Here is a 25,239-nt window from a genome sequence, read left to right as displayed (position 1 = left end):
ATTTAGAAGTAAATAGTAGTGTACAGCAACTCATATATTAACTATAGGCTAGTCACATTCTTAGATACAACTACTGTGTGTGACTGTTGTAGAAACTGATAGACAACGTGGACGTAGCAACATTCGGCATCAATTTCTTCACAGGAAGTCTAGTGCTGATACACCTTCGAGTAGTATTCGGGAGCTATAAACGGAAATTTAGACTGAGTATGGAGCAAAACCCAAATAGACTATTCGCCGATGGTCCAAAACAAACAAGATTAAATGTCTGAAGCAGAGATTTTAGCAATTGAGAGTTCAAACTTTTGGATGATTGTTGCTAGCTCTAACTGAGCAGCTAATCATTAAGTCACCGTGTGTAATGAGTCCCATTACCATATTCTATTTCTCTGTTGAATGGAATCTGGAATGGTTCTTATTTCTTCTTACTATTTTTCCTTTTGCTCTCTCTAGGACGTCGGAAATGTATTTATTATCTATTTACCCTTTCCTTTCATCTTTTTCTGTCCTATGCTAGTACCATCATTTGATTTATTGTCTGTTGCCTTTGTTTGCTTATATCTGCTATTTGTTCGTCCCATTTTTTTCTTGGTTTCCCTCTTCTCTTTCTTCTCATGGTACTTGCTTTTCAAACTCGGTTACAGTTCAAGTTTCTCCTCCCATTATTGTGGTACACATATGTCTTCTTCTCTTAGTCGATTTACCCGTCAAATAACTTCTCATCAAGAATTTTTTCCCAGGTGCAGCTTGAACTTCTTGTTAGTAAGTTAGTTCTAGACGGTAGTATGTGATTTTTGCATTATCTCATCCATTTCTCTGCAGGAGGTAAAAATAATATGTAAATATTTCTATACCCGCTTTGCAGCTGCTAGACCATGATCACAGAATACCAAATCACCATGATCCTAAGACCATAATTGAGAGCTACAAATAACCAAATCCTAGTTGTATTTTGAAAACGCAGTTAATGTCAATTTTTTTTCATTTGCAGGATCATAATCGATTGATTTAAGTATTGCCAATTCTTTATAGGGCTCTGCCTCATTTTTTTCTAGTTTTATTAGTTTTCGACCCAATGTTTTCTCCAAGACGAATAGATCTTTAGTTTGAACAAGTTTTTCAGATCGAGACATAATGAATAACGAAATCTTCTTGTTTTTAATGCCCTCTGTTTTTGGGATTTTATTTAGTCTATGGTCCAATGTTTATTACAACTTGAAAGGTGTCTGAATTCAAATACACGCCTTGTTTTTAGAAAAACAAACAACGTTATCGAATTTCAAAGAGGACACGGTTGGTTCTTTTGTTGATTGTTATTCAAGTCGACCGGGTTAATTTAGAACTACATCATTATTTAAAAGCAACAGATTTAAGGGGAAGATTAAAAGGGCATTTGATTTTTTTTAAAATCGAACAAAAGACCACCCGATAGCCATCAACTTAAGAAGTATAACTTTTTTTAACAAAAAGAAAACATGGATTTCTGTGAAATACTACAGAGGAATAAAATTATTCAAAGATTTAACGTAAATGTTTGCTTAGATTAAGCAGGGTGTAAATCTTAAAACGTATCTGATTGTTGATGTAATTTAAAACAGTTTCTTTTGAAAATAAATTATGGTTATGATCATTTTCGAATTTTCTGAACTTCCGATGGGCTGTAAATAAAAGACGGGTGATTATACAAAAAAGTTTTTATTACCAAAAGTTAGGTACAATACAGCACAGCTTTGAACAAGCTTCTCAATACCATCTTCATAAAATGTATCCGCTAATGATTGGAAGTGAGTTTTGACGGTTTTTTTCAGTTCCACGTTAGTTTGGAAGCGCTGCAATCAAAGCCAATGCTTCAATTCAAGGGAAAGATGAAAATTACTCGGTGCTAAATCAGGACTGTAAGGTATGTGCTCGAAAATGTCCCATTGAAATTCCTCAAGTAGTCGTTCAATTCCAGAAGTCGTTTTATTTTTTTAATAGCTGTTTGTAAGCGTAGCAAAGTTTCACAAAATTATTCTCCTGATCTCTATAATACACTTAAAAACTTTTCAGGCCGCCCACGTAGTAGGCTCAGAAAATCCATTGGCAAGAAATTAAGTGGAAGATTCAGTCTTAAGGCATAATAAAAATTAGGTTTCAAAATAGAAAAACAGATTTTTAGAAACCAAATTAAATTTGAAAAAGCTGCAGACGATGAATTAAATAATTGAAGCTTTTATTTATTTTCATTAAATGTATTCATGATACTGCCTGCAATTCAAAATGCTTACAAACAGGATTTGAATTTATTAACATGAAAAATATTAGCGGGGAACTAAAATAAGATAACGGCGCCTATTGGTTATTAATTACGTTTTTTTTTTATTTATTAACCAACGGCTCGACACTAATTTCATTAATAAACATGTCACAGGGAAAATTGAAAGTGGATTTTTTTTATTTCGCAATCAGGTAAACATATGCGTAAAAACTACGTACAAGAGTAAAATTGCATATTCCCATCATAAGAAGAATAAAATACACCGAGACGCAAAATTAATGCAATACAATGTAAAATGGAAAAATTACCCAACAACTTTTTAGACTAAAACGCAAAAAATTTTGAATAAAATAAATGCCTTCGCCGAGTGGTACCATTAGGTTCTTTGCCAGATGGTTAGGATGGTTGCTAAGCCTTAGAACGTATTTCTGGGATAAATTGGATATTTCTTCTTCTTCTTCAAGGGTACTTGCCTGCTTTGAGAAAAAAATAATTTTAGATAGTTTATATACTAATTTTATTATAACTTTTTTCAATTCTTAGATCAATTTTTATAAAGAAAACAAAATATTAAAAATTTTGTAGGTAGTTTAAACATTTCAGTAGAGCCGCCATATTACTTGACGTCATAGGTATAAAATAAGCACTGAACATATGATACAAAGTTAGTACGGCAGTTATTCTTTCGGTTATTTTATTATTAAACTTTTATTAATCTGAAAAATGGTATATAAATCGTGTTTTGTGTTAGGATGTTAAAATACCACGACTAAAACACCTGATAAAGACATCTCCTGTGAGATTTAATTATTTTTGTTTACAGGATCATTTTAATGTAAGTAAGATTCAAATTTAACTTATTTTAATATTTTATAGTTATTGAGTTTATGTAATAATTCAAAAGCCTAACCTTTTTCTTATATATAGAAAAATGTTTTATTTATACGTAGCTAATAAATAAAAACTGTATTATAACAGCACACGCTACGTTGCCGGCAACGATAACCTCGAGATCATCAAGCCGACAACTGCTCAATGTTTTCATTAAACCTATGACATCACAACTAAGAACCAATAAGAATCGGTCTCTTATGTAGTTGAAAATTTTATATTTTTGCAATTTTCAATTAAATATTCGACTCTCTAACATTATTTCACATCAAGAACTTATAAAAGGAGTGTTTAATACTACAAAGAACTTTACAATGATACCTTAGAATTTTGATGTTGAATTTGGATACTGCTCCCTACAGTTGCATCCCTATTGGTTCCAACATCGCTTTGTAGACCTTGACAACTATCTTCGGCGCCTTATTATCCAATATATTTTACCGAGTCTCAATCCTTATTGTTGGGGGCTCGGGCCTCCAGCTTTGTCTGCGATCCAGATGTATCTCTAAGTAGTTCACGTGCTCTTGTATTGTGTTGAATGTGATAGTTGGACATGTGCCCTTTCTTTATGTAAAACTAACGTGGACTGGCTTCAATGTACCATTGTTTGAGGCAGAAGGAGGTTAAGTAAGTTTATTTGTGGTGCTCGAGATGCTGCAGCTAAATATTGATGAAAGGAAAAGACAACAGTGTCATATGCATATACTGCAGTAGTTAGTGGAAAGATCAGCTGTATAGATACAGAATTGATCGTAGTACGCTTATCTGTGCCACATCTATTAGGTTAGGTTATCGAAATTTGGTCTAAAAGAATTTTACATGGAATTACAGCTTTTGTAGATAGGATTTCAGGATGTGGGAGGTTTTTTTTCAATTATGTCAGATCAGATTCTGTATTTTAAAATCACTATTTTTTTTGTTGTACTTGTTCTAGAGTGCTAAAATCTGAAGCTAAACTGGTGGTAAAGTATTAATTGCTTAGTCCTCAGAGTTAGTTCAAGTTTCTCCAGTAAGAATTTTAGGATATGGCTGTTAAAATCGACCTTCATTTCTTCAGGTGGTTTTCTCGTCTTTGATATAAGCTATCAAATCTTACTAATTTTAGTCGTATCCTGAAGATTTTTTTTATCTTCGTTTAGATTGAATTTGAATTCTTACAACAGATCTTCCGTAGTTAGAACTTGCCAGAAGTAACTTAATTTGTCTCAACATCTGCAGATCTCTCTATCTATCTTCTATTTCTCCGTAATTGAGATCCCAAAAAGGTTCAGGTCCTACGCAGGGTTTATCCGCTTCTATTTTAAAGAGTCTGCCAGCTCTTTTGCTTCCCTCCACTCCAGTGGAGCCCGTAATTCATTGGAGAGTAATTTTATTCTTCTTTGCTTGTCCAGACAGTCTCAAAGCGAGTTGGATTTTATTGGAGCTTAGAGCTCTATTGAACCGGATTCCAATTCCTCAATAATTCTCATCATTTTCTCCATTACTTTATTCAGTTGATGGAATTGGTGATTTTGATGAACAAGCATTGGAAATAATTTGAATTTTCACTTGATAATTGAAAAACTTATTTTAACTGGCCTATATATAGTTAATTTTTAATTTCTTTTTGCTTCTACAATCTATAATAACTTGTATTAATAATTCATAGTAAAAACTATTTTTATAGAGAGTCAAGCTTGATGAATGTGTGCTCATAATTATTGATAAGTTGTTTTATACACGTAACACGATCAACTCGATTTCTACATATATGGCAACACCGTACATAACGTGATTAACTTCTTTAGAAAGAATTGTAAAGCAAAAAAATTATAATCTCTCTATAGGTTGACATAGTGAATTGTTGCTCGGGATGAAATGAAATAATTTTGAAATATTCTGTTTGTTTTTATATCGAACATTATGTACGTTCTTTTGAAACATTATTTTCAACTGTAATTTTATGTAATTTAAACTGAAAAGAAAAATATTAGAATACTAATTTTAAGTTGAAATAGTTGGGCGTCAACAGAAAACGCATACAGCATATGATGGAAATAAAGCTCAATTCGTTAAAATGGAGATGAACAACTCTAAGGCCAAAATTTTGACCGAGGAAGGTAATTCCAATAGAAAGAGGCGTTTGGAAGGGAGCCGCTCTCTCAACGACTCTAATCAATATTACAATAGACAAAGTAATAGATGAGATAGAGGTGTGGAAAGACGTTGTCTCAAAACAGTTCGCAGATATTAGGACACAACGTTGACTAGATATAAGACTAGGTTCGGGATCAAGCACATACTGATAACCAAAGAAGAAAAAATAATGAAAATAAAATCGTTTTGAACGGATACCAACTACAAAGAGTGGAAGATTCCAAGTATTCAGTTTTGATGGAGAAGCTTAGAAGTAGTGGAGAAAAACAGCGCGGCAAATAAAAAGTACTGAAGGTATATAAAATTTCTGAGGAATAAAGAGCTGAACACAAACACAAAGGTGAAATATAAAGAAGGGAAATTAGACCAGTCATTACCAGCCAAAACCATGTGCCTGTCGGGGAAGGACGAAGAGGATCTTCGAATAATGGAAAGTTCGACCTGTCAAGACCGATGGAGAGTATCTAAGAAGGTTAATGAATCGAAGGATAAAAAACGAAACAGAGTAATATAGTGACAGAGATGAAGATCCAAAGACTTAGATGATTTGGACCTATACTAAGAAGAGATCAAAAATATATTATACGGAAGGTAATATAATGTGACCAAGTGAAGTGTGAAGTGACCAAGAAGCTGTGACAAGCTGGAGAGTGAACAAACAAAAACCCAAACAAAGTTATCTACTATTAATCAATTAAAAATAAATAAGAAGCTCTTTTCGTTGTATTTTTGGTAAAACAAGTTGACGTTTTGTATTTTCTAACAAAAGCTTTTTTTTTAAACAAAAATACGAGTCGTATTAGGTGCTTTGATTAAATATTTGTAGAGAAACTAGGAACTAATGAATATATTTCAAAATAAAATATGGGGTAGTATTTAGTACTATAAAAACTACCTTAGAATCATTTTCATCAATTTCAAAGTTAGTTGTAGAAAAAAATAATATGAATTGGAGATTTTCAAATCCTATACATCATCTTCTATCCACTTGTATCTTGGTCTACTTTATCATCTAACTTCTTCACCTTCATTTATCTTCTGTCTGTTCTGCAAAGGTGTCTACATCAATTTAACTGTTTTTTCTTTATTTTTGTTGTCCCCATTATTTGTCAGGTGTTTTTTCACAGTTTGACTTTATCCTTGTGGATCTCCATTTTCCTTGTTCATACAAGGTGTCCAGAAAGGGTATCGGGTATTTTTAAGTACAAGTAAACAAAAAATATTTATAAGCAATAAAAACTTTTATTGTTTTTTGATACCATATGAATTGGAAAAGATGATGTTATCCAATTGACGACCGTTACGTTGCTGGCACTCTTCTAAACGGGAACGAAGATTGGCGATAACACGTCGACACAAAGCTCTATAAGGTATCCCCATACAAAATAGTCAAGCGGGCTAAGGTCGGGGCTTCTGGGAGGCCAGTTGATGTTACCCCCGAAATGACTTTATTAGGGAATAATTCGTTCACAACTTCCATCGAGTCATTCGAGGTATGGCAAGCGGCCCCATCTTGCTGAAACCACGTTCTTGAGTTGAAACCTACAAACTTCTGCAACTCTGGGACCAAAAAATTTCGCAACATATCGCAGTAACGGTCACTATTCACATTGATTGCTCGGCCTCGTTGATCTTCATGAAAACAAGGACCAATAATTCCTTTAGCAGACATAGAGGCCGAAACAACGACCTTTGGGCTGTGCAAGGGTCGCTCATGCTTTAGTCTCGGATTCTTGACTACCCAGTACCGACAATTCTGCTTATTAACATGACCATTCAGGTGAAAATTTGCTTCGTCGCTGAACAGTATGTTTTTAAGTTGTTAAATCGCTGCATAATTTCGTTCGCAAAATTCAGTCGATTAGCATAGGCCGTATCCTTCAATTCTTGAACCAATTGAATTTTATAGGCTTCTAAATGCAAATCTTCCTTTAAAATCAAATGTAAGGACGATTTTTTTATGTTTAACGCTTGGCTTCGCTTTTGGGATGGATAAAGATGGATTTCGACGAACCGACGCCTCAACTTCTTCAATTGTTTCTTCAACGCGAACTGAACGAGGGCGTCCAGAGTTTAACTGTCACACCTGTATTCTCAAACATTCTGATTAAATTTACTACAGAAAACCTCTTTTTCAGTACTCTAACATTGGGTTGGTTGTTAAACCAAATGTAACTGGACCTCTTCCTAGAGTTGGCAAGCGCAATGAAAATCCTTTAAAGTGCAATTGTATTTTCTTGCTCTAAAGCAAACGTACTGCGTTCCATCTCAATCTTTATCAAACAACTCCATGGAGATGGTAGAGTGTCAACTTAAGTTGAAAAAGAACGAATTCACTTTAATTGCTTAGTCCTCAGAGTTAGCTCCAGTTTCTCCAGAATTTTTTGGACATAGCTGATAAAAGACTGATCGACCTTCACTTCTTCAGGTGGTTTTCCTGTCTTTGATATAAGCCATCAGATCTTACCAATGATTTAGTCGTACCGTGAAGATTTTTTTATCTTCGTTTAGATTGAATTTGAATTCTTACAACAGATCTTCCGTAATTAGAGCTTGCCAGAAGTAACTTAACTTGTCTCAACATCTGCAGATTGTTTACATCTTATTTTCTCTCTATCTATCTTCTATTCTTCCGTAATTGAGATCCCAAAAAGGTTCAGATCCTACGCAGGGTTTATCCGCTTCTATTTTAACGAGTCTGTCAGCTCTTTTGCTTCCCTCCACTCCAGTGGAGCCCGTAATTCATTGGAGAGTAATTTTTTTCTTTTTTGCTTGTCCAGACAGTCTCAAAGCGATTTGGATTTTATTTCCAAGTTCAACTGGATTCCAATTCCTCATTATTTTTCTCCATTACTTTTTACAGTTGATGGACATGATGATTTTGATGAATTTTTGTAACAACTCAAAAAAATGTTATGTTTTATTCATTTATTGACGATGCAAATAATATAATGTCTTTGCAAAATTATGTAAATTAATTGATGTCTCTGAACTAATTTTTGTTGTGTACAAACTAATAACTTATTTGCCACTCAATCCTTTAATCCCTTCTGTTTGCGTTTGATAGAACTTTGCTTTTGATACCCGTCAGGAAATAATATATATAGGCACTCATATAAGATGCGGTCGGAATGATAAAATACCCCAGGTCGTAGACACCAAACGATGGATTGTCTATGGGCATTGGGCAGTTAATCTTGGTTAGTTGAGCTGTGAACCGAGAAGGGACGCTGGGTGAATATCGGGATTAAGCGACAGACCCTTTTAGTACTACAAATACTATGGTTGTTACGTAGAATAATGAATATTCGACACAAATTTTTCAATACAAAAATTGAAAATAATTAGTTGGATTATACATACGAATAGTGAACGCTTTGAAACGCAATAGCCCAACCAATATAAAAGCTGAATTATATTTTAGTCTGAGTGAGTCTGCTCCTTCGTTATCAACAGTAAAATATTTGGTAGCAGAATTTAAACGAGGCCGTGCGACCTTCAAAGACCAGCATCGCAGTGGTCGACCAAATGAGGTGACGACTCCAGAAAAGTTGAAGAAAATCCGTAAAGCGAAACTGGATGATCGTTGACTGAAAGTGGACGAGCTAGCAGACATAGTAAGCATTTCAAAAAGTGCGATACATCGCATATTAACTGAATTTGGACATGTGAAAGCTGAGAGCAAGATGGAACAAAAATAGCGTCGTGAACATGTTTGCATCGAGTATTTGGTAATGTTTCACAGAAATAAAGACGTTTCATAACCATGGATGAAACGTGGGCCCATCACTTCACACCCAAAACAAAAGATCAATCAAAAGAATGGACTGAAAAGGGAGAACCGGCTCCAAAGAATGCAAAGACCGTTCTATCTGCAGGTAAGGTCATGGTGTCGGTTTTTTGGGATGCAAGTGGGATAATTTTCATTGATTATCTTGAAAAAGAAAAAACTACCAACGACGAGTATTATGCGAACTCATTGCAACGTTTAAGCGAAGAAATCAAGCAAATCCAATCACCAATCACCAATCCGTTATTGAGGAAATTGTTTACCTCCACAAAGAAGCAACTAATATCTTGGTCGACCTCCTCTCCTAACTTCCTGAGCTAAGCATTTCTTTCTATCTATTCTGTAAAAGTGTCCACACTAATTTATGGATCTTCTCTTCATTTTTTGCTGTCCCCGCTATTTTACTAAAGTGTTTTGACTTCATTGTTAATAACAAGGAAAGCCTGTTTACTTTTTACCACTATCTTTATTTATAAAAAGACCTTTTACGTGTTCATTACAATCTAGAGATTTCAAGAATCCGAAAGTTCCAGAAAGCGAGAGTCTTAGTCTAGTTAGTCAACAATTTGATGTCTTAGTTAGGAGAGTTACAAGTTAACTAAACGATCTATTTAGATAAATTAGATGTTAAGTGTGTAAATAAGTTGAATATTAGTGAATAGTTAAGTGCATACGGGTCAAGTAATAGTTAGTGTATAAATTAATAAATTACGTAACTAAGATATAAGGATTATGGCTCAGATAGTGGAGACGAAGACTATATACTTATAAAAGGGCATTAGAAAGCATCGAACTACAAAATCTGATAGGTACAATTATATCAATAACTAAACTTGGCCTAATTTTTGATCCCACCCCGTATAATTTATATTAGAGTTTGTGAGAAACCGAATATCAATTCAGATTAGATAGATATGAAAAGAAGTTGTTTTTTGTAGGACGCCCTTTATAAAAAAAATTCCAATTTTCGTGAAAGTGTTTTTCTAGTAGCTTTTTTCCTCCAACATAAATTAGTGGTGAAAACAACTATGAAAAATGTCCATATAACACAAAAACAGGTATGCTGGCTTGTTGACTGATATAAATGCCCCCATTTTGCTTATAAGAAGCAATTTAACATTTTTTAAATCCTACCAATTACCATGGACAAAAAATATAAAAGAATGGTCGTCGTGAAATGAATTTATGTTGGACGTAAATAAGACAGGTAGGATTAATCACTCGCGACAGTTTTTGGTCTCCGGTTCGCGTTGGACCATTGGGAATTTCGTACCGTGAAAAATTAAAATTAATAAGCGGTATAATTAACCACTTTTTAATTTTTGCTCATTCGTTTAATTACAAAATTTTCGTTGTTTTTTCGTACATAATGTTCGGACAAAGATAAATGCTCAAAAATACAGTTAATAAAGTTAAAAAATAGATAACTTGAGGTGTTAATGACACTTTTTTGTGACAAAAAAATCTATAACAACCCTCACCAGCAATTAAAAGTTTATAAATTAATTTATGGCAAAAATCACTTAATAAAAACAAAAGAAAAACTTACCCCAATAGTGCAACATATTCAATTCTCCCCGATATTCTTTTTCAATAGATTAAAAGCATTATAATACTTAATTATAATACATTCTTTAAAAGAAAAACACTGTTTAGTCCTTCGAATACTGATTACGAACTTATCATAAAAATACTCGTAATTAATAATTTCCCGTCGTTTTCTAATTTTGTGTGCAAAGAATGTCGATTAAATCTTGAAAATGAACCCCATTCACACTTCTAAAATATGACCAGCGTGTTATTAGGGATCAAATTTCACATACTTTCGAGAGAACTTTAGTAATTTACGAGTGATGGCTGATGGTTATTCATAGGCAATTTCTTCCGCACGCCTCTTAAATCACACCAGCTCTTTCTGACCTATTCTCATAATTCACAACTGTCAAATTTTATTACTCCGATTCTCCGATTATTCTGGCTGTCTTTACCATGTTATTGATATTAATATTTTCCAGATGTTTTGATAATTAAGACTAATTTAATGAAGAAGGAAAATTTGTTATCAATTTATCATACGTAAACGAAATATTTTCAGTGAAAGAATGATAGTGATACTAATAATAGCCTCAAACTTATAGTCATTCGTTCATTGTCGACGCAAAATTTTAAATATATACAATTAAATTTATTATTATTATAGTTACCAATTATAGGTCATATTTATATTATTCCATAAATCTGGTATCAAAAAAATTAGATTATTGTTAGTTTCCTGCTTACGTAAAATTAGGCAGTACCCAATCGTATGTAATGTTCGGGTGAATCAGTTTTTACGAAGAGATTAGAGAAACTATTGCCAATTATTAACAAATCGATATTTGAGTAAACTTTAAATTTTAAAAACATTTGTGTTCAAATTATTTCAAAAAGTGTACCTACTTTAAAATAAAACATTCATCATTTAATTAAAATTTAAATATTTGTGATAATGTGTTTTAAAATATTAAAAAGTTGAAATACTTCATGTCAGTGATCTGTGGATATATGTATTAATTGATTTTAAATCTATCGTATAAATAAGTTTATATTTGTGAAAGTAATATCATTACAGGATAAAACTTTAGGTGAGCTTTAATTATAACTATAATAAATTCTAGTGTTAAATAATATTTACAGATTTTGAACTATGTAAACTATTTTTTATATTTTATTGAATTGTTAGAATCAAATTTCGAAAATATCCATTTTGAAAGCAAATCTCCACAATTTTTTATACATTGGAATTCGTTTTTTGTTTGCTTTGGGTCATATCCGTTCTTATGAAGTCTTTCATAATATATCCGAAGCGTATCTTTTTAAGGAAAACTTTCAAGCTAACTCACTACTTCACGCCTGGTCAGTCAGTTAAAAAGTTTAGGAATGTTTGTGACAATTTGTGGATTGTACCTGACTCTTTTGCTACAAAGTTTTGCCACTCTTTAGTTAGATAGAATCGAACTTGTTCCAGTATATCTTTCGAATTACGAAGTCTAGACTATTGTAAGACATGGGCGGGTCAATTAAATTTATAAAACAATTTCTCTATATTACTTTTTCTATCGGTTTTTATAAGTTAAATAAAAAATATTCAAGATTTTCAATAACGACGTGGTATAAATATAGGCTGATTTAAACGAATATGAATTACTGATTTAAGAAACTTTTACAGTAGATTATGGAGGGTTGTCTATCTGATTTAATGTAAAATTAAAAATAGAAATAAACAATATTCCTATAGGGAATATGACCTTGCAGAAGCCTACATTTTTTTTGCGAAATTTGGTTTTTGTGGTCGAAAGTAGTATAATAAAACTATGTAATTGTATTATTCCTATATTTCTTATAATAATAAATATACCTGCCTTCTTCTACTTCATAACAATGGACTATGGGAGGTAGAGATAAGGAGAGAGGAGTATATATTATGAAAGAAAAGTTGAAAAAGTGTATATGATAAATAACAGTTCAAAAATCTTCCAAAATGGCGCTGGTGTAGATAAAAATTGTGGTATGAATGTAACAATTCTAGATGAATTGAAGTATAAAATTTGCACTGATGCTAATGTGGCGCCGCCCTTATTTCCCGCTAATCGATATACTTTTCATATATGTAAACATATTCTTTTGTCTACTCTTCATATAATTGACAACACTTGTCTTATGAATCTAACGTATGCAACTACCATTACATATGTATATGTGGTTGTCTATCCCACAGTAGGTATATTAGATTCGCTACACAGACAAATTTGTATTTTTTGGTACATTTTTTGTTTATTTTTGGGGTAGAAGAACATCCCAACTGTTCCTCCTCCTTAAATGATTCATTTTCTCTTTTAAATAATCTTCAAAGTTACTTCGTTATCACTATAGATGAATTTTAACATTTCTTAAGTTTTTTTACATCTTGAAGCATATATCTCAATAAAGTAATTGTAGCAGCAAAAAATTTGACTGAAGCTTCCTTACTTTAATAGTTTTGATGAAAACGTGAAGTATAGTGAATCAGAAGACTGTTTGAATTATTATAGATAAGTTTTCAACATTTCTCGAGTGACTTGCCCTTTTTTTTAATTTGAAAATTTTATGTCTTTTGAGATCTTACTAAAGTGAATAGTACATTCGACTGAAGTTCCCATACTATTATAATTGTCTACATTTTTGTTATTATTGTAAATTTAATTAAACTTGTACTTACAGTTATTTTAATGTTGTTTGTTTGATAAACGCAGTAACTATTTGCAAAATTTCTAAATTTTTGACTATCGTGGACCCAATTCCATCAGTCAGAGTAGAAAGGGTATGTTGAGGGGATTAAATGAATAATAAATAATATCGAATCAAATATATTTTATTTTTCATCTGATACTTATATAAAGTTAGTATACTTTGGGCAAAATACTTTATTTTTACACTACATAAACTCCAACCAAAAAAAATATAATATATAACAAATAAAAGCTCTTCATTACGTATCAAATTTGAACTAAAAGTGATAATTTATTGAGCTTAAAACCTACTATAATAAAGAGCATTTATCTATAAAATAAAATCTGTACACTTCAAGCTTAATAGTAAATAAATAAATATTTGGGCACTTGCAAAAAGTACATAATAAAATTAAATAACCAAGGATAGAACTAGCTTCGTTTTTATGGTTTTCAAAGAAAATAAAAAGTACAAAAAAAGCCAAAACAATTCGATGGATCGATTTCAACTTGATCAAATCAAGAGTCGTTTAGCCGGGCACTGAAAAAATTGACATCGCCGTAACGTTACTGAATTGTGTAAATGCTACATTCAGTTGAGCGAAAATAAACGTTACGGAAAGCAGCAAGACTGATATGTGTAATTTTCAGCGTACAAATCCATATTTTTTTTAAGAAAAATAAATATATGAAATTTTTTCTTTTTAAATTAAAGGGATTTCGAATACGTCAACCCTATTATGGCTCCGATAATATCACCGCGAGTACGATGGGTGTTTATATATATATATATATATATATATATATATATATATTCAATTACTAAAGTTTAAAGATCTGATTCTCCATAAAGGGCCGTTGAGAAGGACATGTAATCTAATGATCCAGGTACGGCATTAGGTCCCTTGTATGGTGGCATACGTTGAATACAGTACTCGGCTTGGTCTGGTGGTAATTCTCTCCTTAATTCATCCGGCAAAATGTAAGGCTGAAAACACAAAAAATACTTCAAATCAAATATCAATCAGATTGTTATAAAAAACTTGAGCTAATGTACAGGGTATACCACAACGAAGCCCAGTCAACAAAGACAACGACAAGACGGACTCACTCGCCATACTGGGATCGTCGAACTCACCGATGGATCCACAACCCATCATACTTGGTGTTGCTTTGGACATAAAAAGTCTTTTTTTGGCTGCATCTACCAAAATTTCAAAAAAAAATTACCAAGAAAAACAGGGAGCTCCATCAAAGAAACACAAAGTTGGGATCTATTTCCAGTATAACCAAAGACCATAGACAACTTAAAAAACATTTCTATAGTAATATAACCAGTAATTTCGAATATAAATGTCGACTCAGATATTCGTGGGTTAATACTACAGATAGGAAGGTATTTTATAACTTCAGTTCAGTCATAGTTATTGATAATACCCTTCAAGGAACCTGCAGCCACCCTCCTAATGGGATAAATCCAAAGTGAAAAGCCTGAGCTCCAAGAACAAAGACCATGACAAATCATCCTTTTCCCCCAAGGGCTCTGATCAAATACTACTCCCAAAGCATCAGTTTCTACCGTTGTCGAAGCTCTATACGGTACTTTGAACAAGTTCCAACTTACAGCAGCGCAATATTATTAGTGAGGAGAAAAGGAAAAGAAGAAAGGACAAGGTTATCTTGGCAACTCGAGACTTAACGACCCCGGATCCTAAGCTTGCCACGACCTCCAACCCCTCCTTCACCCGGAGGTCCAAGTAAAGCATCTTAAGAGGCCAAGAGCCCTTGATTCCACGCCCATCGAACAACGAGGTGGCTCCAAAAGTCGTAAAAGTGCACTCACAGTAGGGCTCGGTGCTAGCTGATCGAAATCAGAGAATTATCAAATCTGTAGTTGGCCGTGAGTCTAGCAGGACAACCCGATACAGGTTTCGTGAAAGAAAAACTATTGGAATCATCATGTGGTCTCCATCTGGCAACGGAGTTAAGCCGCTGTAGTCTCACAGTGTTCGAACATCTACACTTACCTTATCTCCAGCTAAAATACGGAAACTATCGATCACTTGTTCAGCTGTGTCCGTATCTGTACTCTCCCTGGTCATGAAATCTAAGAATGCGTCAAAGTGTACATAACCGGTGTTGTTAGGATCAACCACGGCTAAAATTCTCTGGAAATCAATGTCTCCTTGTCTATCTTTTCCTATGGAATAACCCAAGGAGACTAGACACGATTTGAATTCTTCTGGTGTCAAACGACCTAGAAAAAAAATTACAATATTACGAATTATCAAATTGTGATAAACGAATATTTCATTTACCAGTTCTGTTCTTGTCAAAATGATTGAATGACGATCTGAATTCGTTTAGCTGTTCTTGGGTAATACCCTTCGAGTCACGAGTGAGAATTTGATTTTCAACTTCGTTTATGTTACGGTTAATTGAGGTTAAGAGTTGTTCCCATCCAACGCGGAGAGTTTCCATAGTGTATTGAGTATATCTAAAAACAAAAATAACCCATTGTAGTATATTTATCAATAGATTAATAAACTACGAACCTTTCTTCCTCGCTACAAGCATGAAAATAACGGAATGATATTAAAAATTTGTGGTATACTTGATTACTTACCTATTTTCGAAGATCATGCTTTCTTGTACGGCTTGGTGGATCTTTTCCAATTCCTCGATATGGGGTTTGTAAGCGTAAACGCCTTGTTCGTATTCTTTGAGTCTATGCAGTTGATCTTCTAATGTACCATGTAGTCCCATACCGATGGCCGTGACGGCGTCCAATTGACGTTCGATCCATGGTCCTACGGCGTTCGCTTTTTCGGCGAATTGACGTCTCAGCATTTCGTTATCTGTATTTCGATTTTATTCAGGAAAATAACAAATGAAAACTCAACTACAGAAGGATAATCAAAAGTTTTATTCAATTATTAGCTCTTTTACCCCTTTTTACTATTCCAGTATAAAAATCAATTACATTGAAATATCCTTGACCTTCAAAAAGAAGAGCAAGAAAAAACTCGACTAAGGTGACTATATATTCAACACTTGTCTTTCTATTCTATAAGATTTGAGTCAGGTATTCTGATAGGTCATTTTATTTCATGTAATTCCGTAACAAATATAGTGAGTGTGGCTTTTCATTATGCTGAACATGAATGATGCTAAAGGTTACCACATTATGTTGAAAAACTTCTTCAATTTATAGTTCACTGTTATACCAGGATCTTTGGATTCAGAATTGTGAAGAGTAATGATGAGTTTGTCCATCTGGTATGAAATAAGTCACTAACAACTGATAATATCGGCTTGATAATCGACGAAATGTCAAATAAAATCTTTCCTAAATATAAGAAGAAGAAAATTTGTGAGATAAACAATAATTTGATGTACATAATAGCACTGGATTTAAAATATAAGTTATCTAAACAAAATTATTTAGTTACACAGATCATTATTAATATTCTAATGTAAAAAAATGTTCCAGTCAATTCATATAAACATCACACTTCAACCAAATAAGACATTTTTAATCTACGTGCGAGGAAATCTGACTACAGTATTGTACACATTAGATAGACATGATATAGTAGTTCAAATGTACCTTTAAATATACATTAAATTTATGAAACGACCAGTTTATCTTCTTCTACATATTTAATTGAAATGATATACCAGTAGTTCAAATGTACCTCAAGACATATAACCAATTGATGAAATCTCTCGTTTTCTTTGGTATAAACGAATGAGATAAAATAATTCACATGTACCTTCAGATATCCTTCAAATTGATGAGATTCTTCACTCTTATTTCTCTCAAATATGAGACAATAGTAGTTTAAATGTACCTCAAGACATATACCAATTGATGAAATCTCTTGTTTTCTTTGGTATAAACAAATGAGATATTGATGAGAGTTCTTCACTTTTATTTCTCCTAAATATGAGACAATAGTAGTTCAAATGTACCTCCAGACATATATCCCATATATGAAATCACTGGTTTCATTTGGTATAAATGAATGAGTTAAAATAGTTCAAATGTATCTATTCAGATGTCTTTTAATTATAGAAAATACCAAGTTGTTAATTATAATATTTCAATTGTTCAATTTCGAAACTATAAAAACTATGATTCATAAATTATTCTATTTTGTGATTAGGTGTAGTTGGTAGAGTTAAATCAGATTAATACTAGACACAGTCAATTGTTGGTGATAAAAATGTTGGAAATAGTTTTATCTGCCTTCATTTACCAATCATTATGCCATTTTGACACAATCAAGAATTCTATAAGGTATCGTACCTCAAAAAATTATTGATCCCTAATTCTATGTAAACGATATTCTTCGATAAAAAAATAGTAAAAAAAACAATGAAAAAGGATACTCTGTTGTTTTCTCAGTTCGGCTTGTAAAGTGGCATCTCTCTGAGGTACCAATTGCCTAACTTCTCCCCATTTTCTAGTTAAATCCTGAAACACGAATCAAAGTTTATGATTTTCTTTCAATTATAGTATCACACAACCGACATTTTACCTCTAAGTCACAACCAAATCCTTCCTTATTCAGCACAAAAAAATTTAAAACATTTTATATTAATATAACAATTTGAAAATAGTTATAATGGTGAATGATTTAGGGTTGATAACCAACAAGAAATACCATGTATTACAACGGGAATGAAATTGATTTTTGAAGTGAAGTACAAGACCCCAAGTACACATCAAAAACATCTCTGAAATAAAAAGTTAGTGTAGGTCGCGGTCTAGGTTCCAAGAAAATTAATTTTTAATAAGAAATATAACAAATTATGATTTTATTTAATACATAAGATAAGTAATTATTGTTATTAGACTTATATTTTCCATATACAATACTTGGAGCATTCTCCAAATTTTGAAAGACTTTTTTTATCTAAAAAGCAAATGCACATTCGAGTAGATCAAATGGTGCCTGTGGATACTGATCAGGGCGTCTGCACATGAACTCGGTGTCTGCCTGTCGATTAGGTCTTGGAGATACTGCTCTAGGTGAGACTATCTTGCCCAGCTCGGAAAAGCATCTGCTGTGGTGGTATTCCTCTATGTTCTAAGCCATCCCAACTTTCTAGTCAACTTTGGAACGCCTATAAGTCGAATTGCTCTCTTCTGAATTGAGTCGAGCATCCGCAGAGTACCGAGCTCCAAATGTATAGCTTTTAGCTTCAACTTTTTGTGAAGCTGCCTTAGCTGATTTGGCCACCTGACTATGCCTCCATGGACTAGAGTTACTGCAAAGGCAATTAAGACTAACAAACCTTCCCCCTTTTCAATATAATATTACATATAAACATATAATAATCCAAATTCAAAATAACTTAACCTCAAAATACTGATTCTACAAAAGTTTTAATAAACTTTAAGTCACAAACGCCTTCAATAAAATTAAGTTAGTTTTGTTTATAATTCGGACATTTAATTATCATTAGCAGAAGTTTCTTATATATACAGGGCGCAATCAATAATTTTTTCGTACAATGAAAAAATTATAAAGATAATTATGTTCAAGTAGATGATTTTTAAATTATGGAAATATAACAAAATCAAGTATTTCTTGTTGATTAAGTGCAATATCATGAGTGAATGAAACGATTTGGGTATGATGATGAGGTAGATTGACGAAAATTTAATACTCACGTGAGCTGTCAATGTTGTATAAGGATTTTCCAACCCTCCAGGTACTTGATGTTGCTTAACGATAGATTCTACTTCTCTAACAAGTCCTACGATGCTTTGGTACTCTTTATCGGCCTCTCCTAAAGTTGCCTAAAAGAAAAAAAATCTTTTATAAAGACAGTATAAAGATATATGTTGTGATTTTATACCTTGAAGTGGTGATGGGCGTCGATCAGACCTTGAATTTCTTCGACAGTGTGTACAATGAATATGTCTACTAGATCTTCTCTAGTACCGTCCAACCAATTATTGAATGGAGCTGCGCGTTTGGCAAATTCCAAATGAAGAATATCGATTTTCTCCAAAATTCTTTCGGCTTCGTCTAATGCTTGACGACGACGTTGAGTTAAGGCGCCGAGTCGGTCCCATTGATCGCAAATACGTTGACATCTTGCATTTACACTAACGCTGTCGTGGTACTCCAAAGTACTAAAATTGACATATCACAACATCAACAAACTTTCAATGTAAAAAATTTGATTTTATTATAAGGGGATATTATTTCGATAAATTTTAACAAATTCCACGTACGAGGAGTTTATGCTTGTCTTACAAGACTTTGAAGATCACCCTTGCCCTAAAAGATCGTCAAAAATTGACAAAATCATTGAATGTGTAAGGACTCTTGTGATGTCAGATCGTCCTTTAATTTGTACACGTTTACCACACGTCAAATTTTGACATGAAAATGATTTGTGCCAAAAAAATTAAACCCATGGCCGATGTCTAACAAACGACATAATTTAGAAAACTTTGAAGATCAACTTCGCCCAAAGAGATCGTCCAAAAATTGACAAAAACGTTGAATATGTACACGTTTACCACACGTCAAATTTTGACATGAAAAAAATAAATCCTTGAAAGGACATCATTTTGGAATTCTAGAAGCCAATTCCAAAGGCTAAGACTGATCAGCTTAAGACTTCAAGCTCCAGTAGGGAGTACTTTGATGAGTTTATATTTTTGATAAGGGTTACATTGTAGTTTGAAAATGATAGAAGTTTCAGTAAATCAGTCTTACCACTTTAGCAAAAGATAAAACTTGGCTTCTTCACTGTACTTACTCAATTTTACTGTAAAACATTCATCTGTTGAAAAAATTCATACATTATTATATTTATATATTCATTGGAAGCCAAGTTTTTCAAAGAATATCATCTAAAACCTTTAAGGAATTAATAATTTATATTTTTTTGGTGTAAATAGTTCGACTAACTTCAGTTCCTGGGCTATAGCAGCGATCTGTTCGACGCGATCTTGGTGCGCGGCTAAATCAGATTCGAAAGCTTCGTGTTTCTTCTTCAGAGCTTTCAATTCGTTCAAACGGCATTGTCTGAAGTCCTGACTTTGGAGCATCTCCTCTTTGCCTCTGGTCCAGTCTTCGTGCGCGTCTGCCTTATGTTTGAATTTCTGAGCCAAATGTTCCAAACGTTCCAGACGCATCATCTCGGATAACAACCATTCCTCGAAAGATTTTTCTGCGTGTTCTAAACCTTTCCAGGCATTAGCGATATCCTGAATAAAAATTTACTTGTCAAACTAGATTTTGACAGTTTTGCAGTCAAAAAGACGAAAACATCGGTCGATATCGGTCTTTTTGAGCCTCACCAATAAGTTACTTACCGATACCATTTTACCTTCAGTTGGCATATATGCTGGTCTGTTTGACAGCCTTAATTTTGTTTGAAGAGTGTTGAAATTCGTTTCTAGTTTGGCTTTTTGTTCTACGCGTGGAGGTTTGTGTTTGCGACGATAAGTGCGGTACTCTTCCAATTTCTTTTGGACTCCAGCAAGGGAATTGTCGGTTTGGCGTGAATTCAACCATGGCATTGTTCTACGGATCCATTCTAGAAGCTACACATTTAGTTAATAACATGAAATTTTGACTTAAAAGTTGGATCGAAATAAAGAGAAGTGACTGATCCAATAGTTGATTGACACATAAAGAAATTTTGAATGAACTGGGTTAAAAGAAGGTAAAAATAGCTGATATAATTGAAGGTACATCAATACTGGTCTAAAGTTTTTCCCATCCCATAATCCATCCATAAAATTTCAAAATAAAAGTCAAAACCAAAAATAATATTATTTCTTCGGTGTTTATGATTGTAGTTTAGTCTTGTGTGTGCTGGAATTCATACTTTTTGGACCGATTTTTGTGAAATTCCGATTTGTGAGTTTTAAAATTGGTAAAACCAAAAAACTATCGTTCATTGTGCATTAATAGCACTTCATAGGGCGTCTAGCAAAAAGTTGTCGCCGAATCAACGTACCGAGGATTATAACGTGAACAAATATGCATCGATATATGCATAAAAAACGTTCAGGGCGGACTCGATAAACCACAACAACTGAAGATGAACAAAATGTAGAGTGAAAAGATGATTGAGAGAATCTGACCTTTTTGTCAGAGGTTGTAGAACATGAAAATTGGACGCATGAAGAGTGGGAGAGAGTTTTCTAGAGTGATTGATCAAAGTTTGAGGTTTTTGGGTCTAAGATTGTATGTGTGCGAGTAAAAGGAAGAACGGATGTTGAATCCATGTGTAATCCCGACTGTAAAACACGGCGGATGCTGGTGATAGTTTGAGGATGTTTTGAAAGAAGGGAGATTGGAGAGCTGGTAAAAATTTGAAGGGATTTTGACGAAAAAAATATTAAAGAAAAAAGCAGTACGTTCTAGACATCGCCTGTTCGGCAGAAAATTTATCTTCCAGCAAGGCATCGATCCGAAGCGTTAGTCAAAGCTGTACAAAGAGACTTGGAAATAAAATATGTACTGATAGTAATGATTTGGCCGTAACAGTCGCCTGACCTAAGCTCGATTGAGTTGTTGGAGGGTCAAATTAGACAGGAGAGTCAGGAAGCAGTGTCCTAAATCCACTTCACATCTTTGGAATATCCTGAAAAACGAATAGAACCAAATGGACGTCGATTATTTGTCGAAATTGTTGAAGCTATTTGAATTGAAGAAATGATATATGATCTCTAAAAATGATTTTATTGTTTGTATCATGCAAAATATAGGGTGGGCCAAAATTTTGATCGGTAGTATAACCTCAAAGGTGGTCAAAACCCGTTTATTGAGAATATAACCTCAAAAAATTACCATAAATTGATTCTTCGTTTTAAATTAACTAAACCATCTAGATTTCCATTGTTTTTAGACATTCCTCGACATTTATAACCGTAAAAAATGATTCTGGTTCTAATAAAACATCAAATAATATAAAGTAAAAATATTTTTTCATCATTATTGCCTATAATCGAAGTGATTCTATCACTAATTAGAAGATTATCTTTGAAAAAAAAAATTCGAATCATATAGGGAGAAATTTATCTATTTAAACGTTTATTTCGTGTATTTGTACAATTTGGACTTGAAAATAATTTTAGTTATTTAATAATAGATTTGATGTTGGCAAATCTCGAAAGTAGATTCCAGAGTCGTTCAACGAAAATCCCGAATAATTTTTCAAAAATATAATTCAGTAACGGTCACACTCTAAGTAAATGACAGCTGGTTATCTTGGAGAAATATACATGAGTAGGCAGATCTTATTAAGTTATCCAATTATTTTTAATAAACATTTCAAAAAAATGTAATGTGACATTTTTAGTTGAATCGGAATGACACAATTCGTTCTAGTTAAATAAAAATAGATAACTGTATACCACAAATTAAAATTTGACAATACATTAACTACTGCGAAACTAATTTGTTAACAGACATTTTAAGAATGCTGCATCCGGAAAAAAATATCCTCATCTAATAAAATAATTACGAAAAAATATTGCACTTACATCACTTGCCAAACGTTCGTATTCCTCCATTAAACGTTCATTCTCTTGGTTTACTTTCAAAACTTTGCAGATTCTGTTGGCGGCAGTTTCGGCCTAAACATGATAAAAAAAATATTTACTCGAATATGGAATAATTGTCAGGAAAATTCATCATTTTTCAAATTTAGTACACGGGATAACAAAAAAAAGGTCTCATACTACGCGTACAGAACAATCCCTCGGTAAGGTCCAGCACTGTACGCTCTCTAATCTCGAACCTATCTGTCTTGATGGTTGCGATACTTTGGAGGAATCGTTTTTTTGTTCCCCACTGTAATCTTTTAGGTTTTCAGGAAATTGTTCGAAATTTTGAGAGCAGTTTCCCAATACTCCTTTGATTTCTTATTTTCTGGAAACTTCTTAACAACTCATATACGGCTAGAACTTCCAATTAATTTATACTAGCGCTGCTACAGAAAAATTACGTATGAGTCAAAGGTTGAAGAGTGTCAACTGTTTAGCTACTCTTTCGAATGCCATATCTACTATGTTTGTAGACAAACCAGTATAGCCGTGGCCTTCTCTTATATAGCATCGGATTGTTGTGAAATTTCAAATAAAAAACTGCTCCTCAAACTATGTCACGTCCACGTTTTTAAGTATTTTAAGCGTTTTCAAGATGGCTGAGAAGATATTGAAGATCATTCACGTTCGGTTCGTTTTTATACGAACGAAAAGTCGGTAATCTAGTTCAATCTCATCTTCGTTAAACTTCGATAAACTAGACTTTTGGTTGGTATACCATTAAATTAAAATGTCTATGAACATTACAAAAAGATCAACTTTTTCAAATAAATTTTAAGGTAAGGTTTACTAAATCCTTTTTGTGAAGTGGATCTTTGAAGCCTTTATTACACTCTGTCGTTAATGATTTTACGTGCGGACGTGGTTTGGTTTTTCTTTTCAATCGCTTGTCCCCCATTCTACTTAGGTCTTCCTCTACTTCTTCTAACCACTTTCTCCTTCTGCTTTTCTACCCCCTAGATCCCACTGTAGCTTTAACAAAACTACTGCGTCTTCGCCTACCCTCTCAAAGATGTCCTACTAATTTTATTCTTCGCTGGTTGGGGAAACTGTTCGTGTAGGTCGTTCCATTTGTTCGATTTCTATGATATCATACTAGGCAGCCTTGTCTACAATCTTTTGTTCAAAAATTCTTTCTTTGTAGGAAGGAACCAGTTGCCACCATTCTTGTGCAATCTGAGTCGTCTTCAAAATACGTACACTCAGGTGTTTGTCGTCCACTCAACTGATTTTTCTTCTGTCCATCGTTGTTATCGTGTCTGCATTGTTCTAGCGCGTTCGATGGTTGCCGCATCCTGCCGTCTTATATCTGAGCTGTTTCTCTTACCTCAAAAGCCAGATGATTATACCCTCCACCACTAGGACAGCCGGTGCAGAGACAGTCCGGTAGGAGCTGATAATTCTAGTGCACCTTGTCTCTGTGCCATCGTCATCGTTTTGCAATATTTCTTTATCCTCAGTGATTGTAACCAGACCTCCGCCGTCGTCATCAGCAGCCTTCGTTTATTCGGCCGTGATCTGTAATGTTTGCCGTTAACCGGGCTCAAGGATGTTGTCTTCTCGTCCGCCTTTGGAGCCGACTTCCTTATGTTGTGTTAGAAAGACATCTTCGTATCTATGTTATTATTTGACCCAGCGCTAGACTGGAAATTCTAGCAGATAGTGTGTCACCTTCTCCTTTATTTCTTCGACGGTCTTTTTCTTTTTCATTCCTTCCTCCTGTCGTACCTATTCCTGAATCTTTCAGAGTCTTCATCATATTTTTCATATTGATTGAGTCAAAGGGTTTTTGAAAATCTACAAACGGCATACTGAGATTTTCAAATATATTTAATACAATTTCACAATACAACAGTTTTTTGGGGATCTTCTTCGCAGCGTACGCCCTCTAGTAGCCAAAATAAAAATGTGACAAATATCTTGACGGATTTCTTTAACGTTGTTTAACAAAGTGTTGGACATAAATATAAATAATTTGAAAAATGATGATTTTTCTATATGTTAATCGTTAATATCAAAAAATCACCTTCTGTGCACCAGAGAAGCGATGGTAGTAAGAAGAAACATACGTCATTACGGCCCTTTCATCCGGCATCGCTGTATTCTGTAAGTCTGCATGCAAACAAACATTGGGTGGTAAAAGGTTTTATAGCGACTATCATATCAACACAATAATATTTAAACAAAAATGCATAAAAAAAATTAATGAAAGTACACAAACAAAACGTGGGCTCACAAAGCTCATTGCGAGTACAGCAAAAACGAAAAAATTTGAAGGGATTTCATGTAATAAGTACAATGAATGGTGGCAGATGGTAAATACCATAAT

The 25,239-nt window shown here is 33.5% G+C and overlaps 1 protein-coding gene and 1 long non-coding RNA gene across 3 annotated transcripts in view; both read right to left on the bottom strand.

Annotated features, from left to right (window-relative positions):
• Positions 1 to 1,684: 1,684 nt before the first annotated feature.
• Positions 1,685 to 10,852, bottom strand: LOC130893240 (uncharacterized). The gene is made up of 3 exons (XR_009059170.1): positions 10,624 to 10,852; positions 3,470 to 3,808; positions 1,685 to 2,733 (listed from the first exon to the last, which is right to left on the bottom strand). It is a non-coding gene; the product is annotated as an uncharacterized LOC130893240 (long non-coding RNA).
• Positions 10,853 to 13,448: 2,596 nt separating this feature from the next.
• Positions 13,449 to 25,239, bottom strand: part of LOC130893239 (alpha-actinin, sarcomeric) — a 43,979-nt gene continuing 32,188 nt past the window's right edge. The window contains exons 4-14 of one of the 2 annotated variants that reach the window (XM_057799166.1): positions 24,937 to 25,022; positions 22,848 to 22,940; positions 20,667 to 20,897; positions 20,260 to 20,558; positions 19,193 to 19,472; positions 19,005 to 19,133; positions 17,717 to 17,801; positions 15,948 to 16,179; positions 15,640 to 15,818; positions 15,349 to 15,578; positions 13,449 to 14,309 (exon numbers count right to left, since the gene is read on the bottom strand). In XM_057799166.1, coding sequence (XP_057655149.1) covers positions 14,151 to 14,309; positions 15,349 to 15,578; positions 15,640 to 15,818; positions 15,948 to 16,179; positions 17,717 to 17,801; positions 19,005 to 19,133; positions 19,193 to 19,472; positions 20,260 to 20,558; positions 20,667 to 20,897; positions 22,848 to 22,940; positions 24,937 to 25,022 — 2,003 coding nt within the window. In that variant the 3' untranslated portion in view covers positions 13,449 to 14,150. The remainder of the gene's footprint in view (positions 14,310 to 15,348; positions 15,579 to 15,639; positions 15,819 to 15,947; positions 16,180 to 17,716; positions 17,802 to 19,004; positions 19,134 to 19,192; positions 19,473 to 20,259; positions 20,559 to 20,666; positions 20,898 to 22,847; positions 22,941 to 24,936; positions 25,023 to 25,239) is intronic. The other variant, XM_057799167.1, reaches the window with a different exon arrangement.

Source organism: Diorhabda carinulata, chromosome 4 (genome assembly GCF_026250575.1).
Source record: "Diorhabda carinulata isolate Delta chromosome 4, icDioCari1.1, whole genome shotgun sequence".
Lineage (NCBI taxonomy): Eukaryota > Metazoa > Arthropoda > Insecta > Coleoptera > Chrysomelidae > Diorhabda > Diorhabda carinulata.
The sequence above is the reverse complement of the archived record's forward strand: the minus strand, read 5'-3'. Positions and strand labels throughout refer to the sequence as shown.